Here is a 14170-nt window from a genome sequence, read left to right as displayed (position 1 = left end):
CAGAATACTTTTCAGCAGAAACTGCATGACAGAAGAGAATGGCATGATATATTCAAAGGGCAGAAAGGGAAAAATCTACAGCCAAGAATACTCTATCCAGCAAGACTATCATTCAGAATAGAAAGAGAGATAGAGTTTCTCAGACAAAAACTAAAGGAGTTCATGACCACTAAATCAAATATAAAAATATTAAAGGGGACTCCGAGTGGAAAGGAGGACTATAAGTGAGAGTATGAAAAATAAAAAACATAAGAGCAGCAAAAATAAATATTTCTATAAAATCAGTGCAGAGATCCAAAAAATAAAAGTATACAAAATATGAGAGAATACACCCAAAATATGAGGGGGAGAGAAGAATGGACTTAAGCAACTTAAACTTAAGCAACCATCAACTTAAAATAGCCTGCTATATGCAGAAGATGTTATACACAAGTTACCTAATGATAACTGCAAATCAAAAACCCATAATAGATGTGCAAAGAACAAAGAGAAAGAATTCTAAGCATATCATTAAAGAAAGTCAACAAACCATGAAAAAGAGCAGAAGAACAGATCTGAAAAAAAAATCTAGAGGAACAACCACAAAACAAGTAACAACATGGAACTACATATCTATCAATAATTACTTTGAATGTAAATGGACTAATTGCTCTAATCAAAAGACATAGGGTGACAAAGTGGATAAAAGAAACAAGACCCATTTATACATTGCCTACAAGAGATGGCTTCACAGATTAATTCTATCAAACATTTAAAGAGAAGCTAATATCCCTTCTTCTCAAACTATTCCAAAAATATGAGTGGAAGAAAAACTTCCAAATTCATTCTGTGAAGCCAATATCACTCTGATGCCAAAATCAGATAGACACCACAAAAGAGAGAGAGAGAGAGAGAGAGAGAGAGAGGGAGAGGGAGAGAGAATTACAAGTCAATATCTTTCATGAATAAAGATGCAAAATCCTCCACAAAATATTAGCAAGCCAAATCCAATAATGCATTTAAAAAATCTTATACCTGGGGATCCCTGGGTGGTGCAGCGGTTTGGCGCCTGTCTTTGGCCCAGGGCGCGATCCTGGAGACCCGGGATCGAATCCCACATCGGGCTCCCGGTGCATGGAGCCTGCTTCTCCCTCTGCCTGTGTCTCTGCCTCTCTCTCTCTCTCTCTCTCTCTGTGACTATCATAAATAAATAAAAATTTTAAAAAATAAAAAATAAAAAATCTTATACCATGATCAAGTTGGATTTATTCCTATGGTGCAAGGGTGGTTCAATATTTGCAAAACAATCAACATGATACTTCACATCAATAAGGGAAAGGATAATGACCATATGATCATTTCAAGAGATGAAGAAAAAGCATTTGACAAAGTACAATATCCATTCATGATATATAAAAAAAAAAACCCTCTGTAAAGTAGATCTATTGAGAACATATCTCAACATAATAAAGGCCTTATATGAAAATTCCACAGCCAACATTATACTCAATAGTGAAAACAGAGATCTTTTGCCCTAAGGTCAGGAATAAGACTAGGATGTCCATTCTCACCATCTTTATTCAACATAGTACTAGAAGTCCAAGCCACAGCAATTAGACAACATAAGGAAATAAAAGGCACCCAACTTGGTAAGGAAAAAGTAAAATTCTACTTGCAGATGACATGATACAATATATAGAAATCCCTAAAGACTACCAAAAAAACTATTAGAGCTGATAAATGAATTCAATAAAGTCACAACATAAAAAATTAATGTACAGAAATCTGTTGGATTCATACACACTAATAATAAAAGAGCAGAAAGTGAAATCAAGAAAACAATCCCATTTACAGTTGCACCAAAAACAATAAAATACCTAGGAGTAAACTTAATCAGAGGTGAAAGACCCCTGAAAACTTTATAAAACACTGATGAAAGAAATTCAAGATGATGCAAAGAAATGGAAAGACATTCCACGCTTTGGGTTGAAGAAAAAAATATTAAATACCCATACTACCCAAAGCAATCTACACATTTAAGCAATCCCTATAAAAATATCAACAGTATTTTTCACAGAATTAGAACAATCCTAAAATTTGTATGGAACTATAAAAGACCTCAAATAGCCAAAGCTATCTTGAAAAAGAAAAAACTGGAGGCATCACAATTCCAGATTTCAAGTTATGCTATAAAGTGGTAGTAATTAAAACAGTATGGTACTGGCATAAAAACCAGTCTCTGGTTTTGTTTTAAATAGACATTTCACTCAGATATTTTCTTTCCTGTTATGCTCTTGCTTTTAGTATTCCAAATACATGTATATTAGACCACTTGATATTTTCCTACAAGTCACTAATGCTGTTTGTTCTTTGTTCATTTTTTCCCTTTCTATGTGGTTCATTTTGCTTATCTATAATTTTACCTTTAAACACACTGACATTTTCTTCTGCAATATCTCATCTGATTTTCATACTAGTTTTTTGTTAGATATTATATTCTACCATAAGTTCTACATAGATCTATTTTTATAACTGTTTTTACATCTATTTCTCTTTTAAATCAAGTTTTTTTTTTATCTTTCCAAGAACAAATGCAAGATATTTACAAAAAAAAATTATAAAAGCTCTCTAAACGTACTTGTTTAATCATTTTAGTCATTTTTTGTGTTTTTTTCCTTATATTTCTGCTCCTTCGTGTGCCCAGTAAATTGCTTATTGGGTGCCAGACAAGATAAACCTTACATTGTTGAATGTTGCACTTGCTTGTATTCCTTCAGTGTCAGATTTTTCTTGGCTTTCAGGTAAAGGTACCTGTTAACAGTCCTTCCCTTGAATGTTTGCTTTTAATTCTTTTCAGGGTGTCCAGAGCAAATCTTAATCTGTGTTAAGCTTCACTATCTAGGCGATATATTTCTGAGTTTTCTAAGTGTTGTTCTGTATACTGTATAATAGGTATTTCTACATTGGTAGATAAGAACATAAATAATTGCCAGCCCTACACGAGCTGCAGGAATTATTTGGTATACTGTCTTCTAGTGGTACTTTTCTAAACCTCGGATAGTTTACCCTCACATTTGTATAGAACTGGACATAGTCAACAATTCAGTGGATCTTTCCTCAATTCTTTGCCTTTCCTCTTTCCCTGTGCACCCACCCCCATCCCTAGCTCCTACCCTTTCACACCTAAAGTCTAGTCACATTAGTCTTAATACCCTGACGTAATAGATCTACACTTACTTCAGTGTTTCCTCTGAAATAGGGTGAGGGAGAGGGAGTGATTTTGCAGCAGGCTCAGGAGACAGAGAGAAGCTAAAACCCTGAGGTGCCAGGGATAGGGCATAGAGGCTTGCAGCAGTGGTCTGAGCTTGAGACTATATGGTAGGAGGTGGTTTACAGGGGCTAGGGCAGAGTAGGCAGCAGTGCAGAAGCAGGTGAGAGAAATAGCCTTGAGGACACAGCGGGCAGGCAAGAGGAAAGCATTAGGGTCAGAAGCCAGCATAGAGGCTGGGCCATGGAGGGAGCAGGTTGCCAAGGGTGCAGAACAAGGCCTGGGGAGCCACCAGGGCTGGGTGTCTTGATAGCATAAGAGGTCCAGGGAGTCAATGCTGCCACCAAGGAGCCATTAGGTGAGCAGGGAATTCCTAGGCTGGGGCAATAGGCACATGGAGATCTCCAAAGCTGAGCTGCTAGGGATTGCAGAGGTGGGAGGCAGCAGAACCTGGTGCCTGGAGATTAGAGCCCAGAGAGGTATAGCCAGTTAGACCAGAGCTCTCTGGACTCTGCCCGAGTACACACCTAACACCCTACCTCTAAGCCAGCAGTTTAGGGTTTAGGGCTGTGGCTTCCTTCCCATCTAAACCAAAGCCTCTCTGCAGGCAGGTCCTACCCTGGCAGGCACCAACTCCTTTGTACCTTTGATGCAGTGAACCAGCCGGTGATTTCCCTCAATCCCTGGGGCCCCAGCTGCACTTAAAGTTGGCAAGTTGTTTCTTTCTGGAGGCTCTGGGAAATCAGATTCCTGCTTGTATGCATTGTTGGCAGAATTCAGTTCCATGTGGTTGTAGGATTGAGGTCTCTAAGCTTCCGAGGGGCCTTCTGGTTGTATTGAGACCATCTGCAAAGTCACACAATTTCTTCAAAGGGCTGTGTCACTCAATGCTCTGACCTGATCTTGCTGAGCCAGGACTGAAGATGCTGGCTATCATAGGTGTGGTGCTCAACTTAGTACCTAGCTTTATCTTAGAACCAGCAATGGAGCAACAAAGGGCCTGATAGAGCCATGTCTAACACTTCTGCCTCTTTCTCCCTATAGCTGAGAAAGGTTCTGTTTTTAATGACTCATGTGATTAGATTGAGCCCAGCTGGGTAAGTCTCATCACAAAGTGTATTATACATGCAAAGCTCCGTTGGTCATCTATAGGACCATTCACAGGTTCTGAGGATAAGGGCATGGACATCGTTGGCAGCAACAATTCCATCTACTACAGTTTGCTGTGTGTTCCTCAGATTCGTATCTGTCCTGCTTACGAAATATATTCCACCAATCCCAAGATCACAAAATGTCTCCTTCCATTTCTATATCAACTCAACACTCAAATCTCATCTAAATATTGTCTACATCAGATATGTCTGAGGCTCTGGATATAATCCATCCTGACACACAATCCTCTCCATCTGTGGATCTGTAAAACTAGAAAACAAGGCATCTGCTCTCAAAATAACCTAGGGATAGACCTAGGATAATAGTTATACACATTGTTTCAAAAGGGAGAAAATGAAAGAATAAGGGAAAGCCACAAGTTCCAAGAAATTTGGAAATCAAACTTAGCAAACTACATTAGGTAGCAAGGTCTGGGAATACCCAGGTTCAGGGCTCTGGCCACTGGGCTCTCAGCTCCCCATCCTGGGTTCTACTCTGTCCTCTAAGTCCTCCATTTCTATGACAGGTAACAAAGGTTTGCAACTTAGTAATTTTTCTCAGCCAGTTTCATGTGCGCAGAAATTAGGAGGTCCTAATTTCATATTCTGTCCTTTTAAGATCCAAAGTGTTTCTACCACAAAATTTTCAAGAACTTTGTGGCTCTTCTGTATATAACACAGAGATTCACTCCACTAGACAAGAGGTTAGTCCACACATTTTCCCCTGATGATCCCAATATCAATTTTTGCTTTTGCTGAGATGGCCAAGGGTTGCCTTTAAGCTTCCAAGATGGTCTCTGCTTATACTGAGGAGACCTGCTTAGTCAAATCTCTTCAAAGAAATTCTATGTGGCTGAATACTCTGCTCTTTTGATCTTGCTGAGGTATTACAAGAGACTATACAGTCACACCCATGGCTATTTCTCCAGAACATGCTTTCCTGATCATGAATCATCTCATTTCAATGTCTTTTGCAATTAAGATAGGATAAGAATTTCCCAAATCATCAAATCTTGGGTCTTTTCTGTATAGCAGTTCTTCTCTATGTTTATCTCTTCCGTGTCACATCTTACCATGAACAATACAAAGAAGGCCACACTTTCAACACTTTGTTTAGGAATTTCCTCAGCTAAATGTCCATATAAAGACTTGTACATTAATATTTGCACCAGCTTTGTTTTTAATATTTAGAATTTGGGGGAAGAACATGTCAATTAAGATAAAGGGATAAACTGCAGTATATCCAGAGTATTATTCATCTATTTATACAAACAACATGGATGATTCACAAAATAATTGCATGAAAGACAGTGGACAATAATAAACTTCTAAAATTCAATTTAAATAAGGTTCTAGAAAAGGCAAATTTATCTATAATGAAAATAAATCAATGGTTGCCTAGGGAAGGGATGGGAAGTATTAGGAAGAGCATTGAGAGGGATTAGGAAGGGGCATGAGGTAACTTTGGGGATGGTTATATTCAATACTACAGCTGGGTGATTTCTTATACATATATTAAGGCCTACCAAATTGCACTTTAGCATATGCAGTGTATCCCATGTTGACTACACATCAGTAAAACTATAAAAGATGATTCCACTGCAACATCTGGGTCTCCCACTTCTATTAGAAAACCAGACTATCAATATAGTGACTCTATTTTCTCTCTCCAAACATCTGGTAGAGAACCTCTTCCTCTGCAGCAAGAAAAACTGGCAAGCAGTGAAGGCTGTTTCCCAGTGAGTCACCAGAATCTCTGGCTGGTCACAAAATCTACATCCCTGGACAACAATGTATACCCCGGAGTTCTTGCCTATGCAGCAAAGACACTAGATATAGAGCCCAGAGAGGTACAGAAATCGAAATAAAATTTACATTCTTTGCTCTGTCACTGACCTTGGTCAGAGTGACAAAGCTCTGGAGATGCTAAGAATTGCCATGCATCCCAATCTCATACAGCCATAGTGACTGGTATGTTTGTGGATGTCTTTTTAAAATGGGAACATCCACTCTCATTTGCCAGTCCCCAGGCCCAATTATTCACACTGTGTCTTGGCATCAGTTTTGTTTCCTTCCTGGGTTGGTAAGTCTTGCAGCCAGAGACCTGGGTACCAGATCAGATTCTGGCCTTCAGGGCATATGGCACTTGGCAGGTCCTCAAACAGCTTCCCCTCAACTGTGCTGTGAAATATGGCACATATGCTGGAAATAAGACACTCAATCCATGCTGGTCTCAAACATATTGAAGGCTGTCACAACCTCCCTCAACATCACCATCAAAGTGATGTCTGGGCCCTCAAATAACTCTGAAATCCAGACATCAGGCCCACAAACCCCTGAGAAACTTTTGTCAGCAATACCAAAAGTAGACTGAGAATGTTTCCCTGTCAACCTGCTCTTCCAGTTGAGGCACATGAAACCAGGAGCACCCCCCTCCCAGTTTATCTCTTCAGTTTTGCATGGCCTAATTGTTTTCTAACCACTCCAAACAGTAAAAAGAATGTCCAAAATTAGCAATGGCTTAAATAATAAGGTCTTTATTATCATAGAAACCAGAACAACAGAAGTAAGTAGTTCTCCAGGTTGGGTGACTTGAAGGCTGGAAAATCTAAGTACCACATGAGACCAACACTATGAAGAAAGTAAACCTTTTTTGTAAGCCACCAGAACACAGCTCAGATCCTCTTGGCTAAAGATGTATGTAAGGTCCACATTTTTAACCAGTCAGTGGGGAGGGAATGAGGAATCCCATTTAATTCAGGATTCTTATTATTTCCCTCTAGGGACTGGAGAGTACAAAGTTCTACCTTCCCTGAGGACATAACTGTAACTAAGCTGATAGAGCAGACATGGTTTCAGCCACAGGCATTGAGTGACAAATCTGGCAAAGACCTGAGTAGGTCTGAAAGTGCAACACAACTCATGAAACCTTCCCTGTACCTGGCATTCATAAGGTATCTCCCCAGTGTTAATGTTCAGATATGAGTTTCAACATCTGATTGATGTCTTCCTCTCAAAGGGCAATCATAGAGCTCCTCTCCGTATGAGTCCTGTTGAGAGCACTCCTAAAGTCTTCCTGCAGTGTGAACTTTCTGGTGCCGAATGAGGTGGGAACTTAAACTATAGGCTTTCCCACATTCATTGCACTCATATGGCCTTTCTCCAGTGTGAACTTTTTGGTGCCTAACAAGGTGGGATGTTCTGATGAAATCTTTCCCACATTTGCTGCACACAAATGGCCTTTCCCCTGTGTGAACTCTCTGATGTGCAATAAAGTCAGAGCTTCGACTAAAGAATTTCCCACATTCGATGCACTCAAAAGGCCTTGCCTCAGTGTGAATCCTCTGGTGTTTAATGAGGGTGTATTTGTGACCAAAGGATTTCCCACAATCACTGCAAACATAAGGATTTTCTCCAGTATGGATACTCTCATGCTGAACAAGTGTGGATTTGTGCCTGAAGACTTTCCCACAATTGTTGCATTTATAAGGCCTCGCTCCATTGTGAACTCTCTGGTGTACGATTAGGTTGGAATGATGACTAAAGTATTTTCCACATTCACTACACTTGTAAGGCATTTCTCCAGTGTGAATTCTTTTGTGCTGAGTAAGGTTGTCTTTGCGGCTAAAGGCTTTTCCACATTCTTTGCACTCATAAGGCCTTTCTCCAGTGTGAATTCTCTGGTGTTGGATAAGGGTGGCTTTACGGCTGAAGGCTTTCCCACATTCACTGCACTCATAAGGCCTTTCTCCAGTGTGGATTCTCTGGTGCTGGACAAGTGTGTCTTTGCGGTTGAAAGCCTTCCCACATTCGCTGCACCTGTAATGCATCTGGCCACTGTGAGAGGCCTCCCCACTCCTGGTGCTCCTTGTCTTCTTGCTGTGAGTGGCCTTTTGCTGGTGACTGCCCAAACTGACCTGGAGGGTCTGCTCCTCCTCACATTGAAAAGGTTTTTCTGACAGGTGAGGTTCTTCACAAACTCTACAGTTCTTGACAAATGAGGTCTTCCCTTTGTCTCTTCTTAAGGGTTTCTCTACATTGTACTGCTTCTGGTGCTGATGAAAGTTTGCAGTGAAGCAGAATTGTTTCCCACAGGCCCCACATGTGTAAGGTTTCAGTCCTTGGCGTGTTTCCTGGTGCAAGATATCTTTCAAGATAGGGCCACATATGTCACAAGGGTGAGCCATCTGGGTGGATGAACCTGCCTTGGAAATACTATCATGTGACACTTCTATAGAAATACTCTGTTCAGAAGGTGCCTCTTCATCCTCCACTGCACACCAACAACCTAAAGGCAGAAAAATGCTGTTGAAGTGCATGATGACTTTGGCGGGAAGGGGCAACCCCATCACCAATGTGTCTAGTATACCCAGGATTTAGTTCATGGGGCTATTAGCAGGACAGCAGATTTGGGATCAGGTTAAAGAAAAAGCTGCTGTGCAATACTGGGTCCCGAAGGGTCACAGAATGAGGAAGCCTTCACAAAGGACATACACAAGAATGAGGTGTAGCTCAGGGAGAACCAACAGGCAGGATGTCCAATTTACTCTTCAGCAAGTGATTTTTAGAAGGGCCTTGGCTACTGGTGAGTGCTATGCAGAAATGTATGTCCAGGCCCAGTAAAATCTGATTTAAAATGAGCAACTGGTATCCTAGAATCATTTAAGGATATACGTATGTCATGACACATTAGCACTGTCCAATAAAGAACACTGCAGAAGGAATAGTAGAGAGCACTGGTAAAGTGGGCATGGACAGCCCTGGGTCAGAGGTCAGAACATAAAAGATAAGAACAAGGAGAAAAAGATAGAAATAAGTATAGTCTACAACCTGGGCACCAAACAGGATTCTGGTGCTAGTTGAACCCAGCCCAGAAGTCACACCCACTTTAAGCTCCCACTCACCAGGGCCTGTCCACGTCCCTCCTGCCATGGCTAGAGTCATGACCTCTCAGTCAGGCACTCAGAGTTCTTTCCCCTGCTAAGTTCAGCAACCACAAAGCATCTGGAAGAAACAAGTCATAGAGGAAAGACAGGGCAAGTAGGAAAGCAGTGACCTAGAGCAGCCCATCCACAAATGATTAAGACAACTAAATATTACAAAATGAGTATCAGAAGCATCTTGTAGGATCAGCGCACTGGGCCCCATGGCAGTGATTATTATGGCAATTCATGACACAAGTAGATCCAAAGAATATGCTTATTATAAGAAAGGGGCAGAATGTGGAGCAGAGGTATCATGAATGTGGGCAGAGCCATAAAGTAAGGGAAAGGGCAAGCAGGGTAGTCCACTGGGCTGACCACAAGGAATAAAGGAGGCAATACACAGCTGAGCTCCAGTACCTAAGAAAACCTAGGTTAGTGAGGGAAAATAGCAGTGCCCAGGCAGCTATGGGAAGAAAATGGCAACCTTTGAGGGAAGAAAGAGTAGAGCACAGCCCAGAAAACTTGGGCATACAGGGCCTTACCCGGCAAGACCGTAAATGCAAAGCACAGAAAACACTGCATTATGACACAAATCTCTGGGCCTTATCATGCAGCCCCCATTTCTCCCAAGAGAAAGACACAAACACATCCTTGAAAGTCACATGACCCTGTATGAAGTCAACAACTTGAACACAGAGGCAGCAGTTCTCCCTAGGACTCCTGGTCTACCCACCACAATTCACCCTCCTCCCCAGCTCCCCAACTCAGATACCAGGCCCTCATGTGACTGGTGCCTACCCACTCTTTTCCCACTTTCTAGTCATCATTTTGTCCAACCCAGAACAGGGAGGGGACATACAGACACTTCTGTCAGCTAGTTCTCCTGGGGTCTAGAGATCATGCATCTCATATACATATTTGAGCTTGGAATTCTCCCTAGAGCCCCCAGGCTATGAATTCAGATCCCATCTCTAGTACATATTGTTCTTTAGACCAGAGCTCCCTCATGTCTATGCATATCCACAACATAGGCATCTCCCACATGCAAATCTGCACACAGCACCCAAAGAATTCTTGGTTAATGCATCCAAGATCCTACCTGGCTCCAGTTGATGGTCCCCACGGCCATGTACTCTGAACCCAATTTTTAAATCCTTCCTTCCAGGCCCTATTCCTTGATTCAACTTCAGCAATCCAGAACAACATATAGATCAGATAAACCCAGCCTCCTACCCACTTTGCTGTTACATACTAAGGATGCTATATTCTCAATAGTCATAGGCTTAACACTAAATTCTCATGCAAAGCCCGCACACACTGTCCTTCTACCTCAATCATAGTTACTCTGCCAGCTGACCCAATCTGCTCCTGAGGTAATCTACCGTGACTTAAACTCCCCACATCCCATTAAAGGTCACCACGAACATGTGGGAACCACACAGAGAAGAGAAAAGCACTTGCTCTGGCCTCACATTCATCTCATCTCTAATACTACTCTACACCAACATCCATCTCACGTCTATATGCTCTCTCTAGAAGCCTTCCCCACCTGCCAGATCCTCCTCTCTCTCCCAACCATGCACACTAACCTCCCTTTTCCTGTCCCTCGGGTGACTCCTATCCCACTCTGCTGTGTCCACCCCCTTCTAGACCCTTAATGGCACTGCCACTATGATGTAAAGATTCTCTCTATAAATCTGATAAGCAGCTCTATTTAATCCATATAGTGGCTGACACCTTTGAGACTTGAATCCCCCCTCTGAAATCCAAACTTCTGTGTCCAGCTATCTACCAGTACCTCCACTCAGATTCAACATGGTCAAAGCCTAATTCTTGATATTACTTCTGAAAGCTACTCCCATCACCAACTTCACCATCTCAATTGAAGGTTTTTCCATCCTTATGTTTTCTCAGGCCAAAAACTATGGGAGCTGTGGGGTCATCCTTGACTCTTCCCATTCTTTCTCTCACCATCCACATCAGAAAATCTGGTTGGCCCTACTTAAAGAAAAAAAAAAAAAAATCCAGAATCCAAGCATTTGTCCCTCACCTCCAGAGCCACCAGTCCAGTCTAGCCATCATCAAAAGTGATCTTTCCTGACCCCAGTCATTTTTCACCATGCAGCCAGAGAAAGCCTGTTAAGACCAGTCAGTTCACTCCCTCCTCTGCTCCAAACATTCCATGGCTCCCAACAGAAGCCCAGCTCCACAGGCTGCCATTCTGGGGTTGAATCCTGCCTGTCCCCTGCTCTCTGATCACACCAGACATAATGGAGACCTGAGGCTCCCTAAATACTCCTAGTTCAGCCTCAAGTGATGTTTTTGCACCTGCTGGTTCTAGTGCCTGGAGCACCGTTCCACACTTCATCCCACTGCACTGGATTCAAGGCAAAAGACCATTAGTAAAACTGGCACTCTCAAACTCAAAGGCAAGTAGAAGGATAAGCGAAGACTCCTGAGACACCACCATTTCCCATAGTGGGTTGCCAAGATCATGGCCAAGTGGGGCATGATGAATCAGGACCTGCATACTCTGCACTCACCTATGCAGAGATCCTAAGTGCTTCTACCATCAAAGCAACCTGGCAGAAGGAGGAAGCTGAGAGTGGCAGGTAACCAGAGTGAGGTATCATGGACTGAACTATTCCCCTATCCCTTGCCCTTTGGTGAGGATAATTTCTGAATGTCTAATCTCAAATACTAAGACTCCAGTGTTGCCTTCTACCAGCTAGGTGTCCATGAACAAAGATGTGTTGCAGTGTCCTCATCTGTAAAGCAGGGATAATAGCAGTAGACACCTAACAGGGCTACAGTTTGTAGCAACACGTTAATACATGTCAAGGATCTTTGAATTAGTTTTTCCTCTCCACAAGCTTCACATTTTTCCAATTGGTTGTGCTACAAATGAAGGGACAGGTTTTTGATACTATTTATTTTTAAACTTTAAGCTTTTAAGAAGATGTGATATTTAAGACTTTCATCATAATCAAACACTTAGAGGCAAGCAAATTATTAAGCATTAACAGAAACTTATATCCATACATCTGCTTATGTATACCAGCCATGTGCACACTGGCCTTTCGCCAAACCAGCCTAACTGTAACATACTCCTCTGAAGGTGAGCCTGCTGGAGGCCCTTATTAGAGATGTTCATAATCTCTCTTACTTAAGAGTTGGGGAATTGATGTGCCAGTGTCCTGGATTGGGCTGAGGCTGCTCCACTAGCCAGGCTGACTTTTCCTCTGTTCTTCAGGCAGTGTCTTTGCTGAGCCCACAGAGTGGCAAATCTATAGCACTGCTATAGATACTGCCTCTGTATCTCATGTCAGGTTCCTTATACCCTACAGCCCTTTCCTCCAGCTAAGACCAGCCAGAACTCTTTCACATGCTTCCTTCTGAAGGTAATGAAGAATGTCACCTCTTTTTCCCTGCCCTCCAATCTCTCACCTCAAGGACTACGTGAGATAAAGACATCCTTAATATTCTTCCTCAGAATCTGCTCTCCAGGCTTTGACTTGAGGCCTCGTCCCTCATTGGTCTCCAACACAGCTCCCTCCCTGGAAGTCCAGACCTGCATGGCCAAATGCCCTAGGGACACCTTAGCTTTTACCACATCCAAAATACAACTCCTGATTCCTTCAAAGGAGCTTCCTGCTCCAACGGACCCATTCCCACCGAAGTTCAAGGGGGGAAAAAGGGAAAACAAAACTGTGAAGGTCTCTCATTCCTTCGTTCACGTACAGCCATTATCTGACAGCGGGAAACCCTATTGGTTTTACCTTTAAAACTCCATTTCTCCACCTCCAACTTGCCCGCCATGGCTCCGATCCAAGCACCACAAAACCTCCAAAGTCTGCGGCCTCCTCGCCTCCAAGTCCACCACCCACTCGGCCGTAATGTGTACTCCCCCAAGCAAGACCACATCTGTTCTTCCATCGCTCCAACAGTCCTCGCCATGAAGGCATAAGGTTCCCTTGCCATGCTCCCTGCAAACACGAGCACTCCGATTTCCTGAATCCTCCCGGCTCAGTGGCGCCTCCAAGCCTGTGCTCGTGCTAGTCGAACGGCCAGGAACAAACACTTCGACGGCTCATCCCACCGGCTGTTAGAAATGGGGGCTCCCCCTGCAAACGCCCCCGTGGCCCAGGACATCGGAGGCTGGGCTGCAACGACTTCAACTGTGCCCCTCTTTCAGGGCTTCCTGATTCAGGACCCCAAAACGCGTCAAGGTCCGGGGAACAGAGTACCCACCTACGCGGGATCCATCACCGCGGTCGCCGCCATCACAATCTGGACCACACGGAGCTGTGAAGAGTCCCAGTTCGGGACCCGAGCATTGCCGTGGCTAGGCCCTGGCCGCGGAGCCTTCGCGGATGCTGCCACCGCCAAGCCTCTCCCCGGTAGACACAGGGTCTCCTCCCGCGCCTTCCGGCGTCTGTCACTCCGAACCCAACCAGCACTCCAGAAGCTCTACTCCGAAAGCTACACCAGGAGCGGACAAAATGTCCGCCGCGAGGAAGACACCGGAAATCCCGCCCAGCGTCTTCCGCGCACTTTTAATAATGCCGCCACCGCGCGGCGCAGGGATTTCTGGGTAATGTAGTTTTCCTGATCAATCGGCCCTAGTGATTCTTGGACTTGCTCCCTGAGGGTGCTAAGGCTGCGACGTCCACCGTTGGGCTCTGGGAAACTGTGCCTTGAGAGTCAGAGGACTGGGCGGGGCTTCAGTCCTCTTAAAGAGCGCACGCCCAGATTCCGTGCTTGTGTAGTCTTCGGGAGGGCGCAAGAATGGTAACTTTCTTGTAGGTATTCCCCAAAGCCACAAAACCACATGGACATATCTTGTC

General features: G+C 43.4%; 1 protein-coding gene across 1 annotated transcript; it reads right to left on the bottom strand.

The window, feature by feature from the left end:
* Positions 1 to 6919: 6919 nt before the first annotated feature.
* On the bottom strand, positions 6920 to 13844 carry ZNF134 (zinc finger protein 134). The gene is made up of 3 exons (XM_041743036.1): positions 13575 to 13844; positions 9303 to 9402; positions 6920 to 8686 (listed from the first exon to the last, which is right to left on the bottom strand). The coding sequence occupies exons 2-3, from the start codon at positions 9340 to 9342 to the stop codon at positions 7464 to 7466; spliced, it is 1263 nt and encodes a 420-aa protein (XP_041598970.1). The 5' UTR covers positions 9343 to 9402; positions 13575 to 13844; the 3' UTR covers positions 6920 to 7463.
* Between the last annotated feature and the right edge of the window lie 326 nt (positions 13845 to 14170).

Source organism: Vulpes lagopus, chromosome 2, assembly GCF_018345385.1.
Source record: "Vulpes lagopus strain Blue_001 chromosome 2, ASM1834538v1, whole genome shotgun sequence".
Lineage (NCBI taxonomy): Eukaryota > Metazoa > Chordata > Mammalia > Carnivora > Canidae > Vulpes > Vulpes lagopus.
This window is presented reverse-complemented; position numbering and strand designations above follow the sequence as displayed.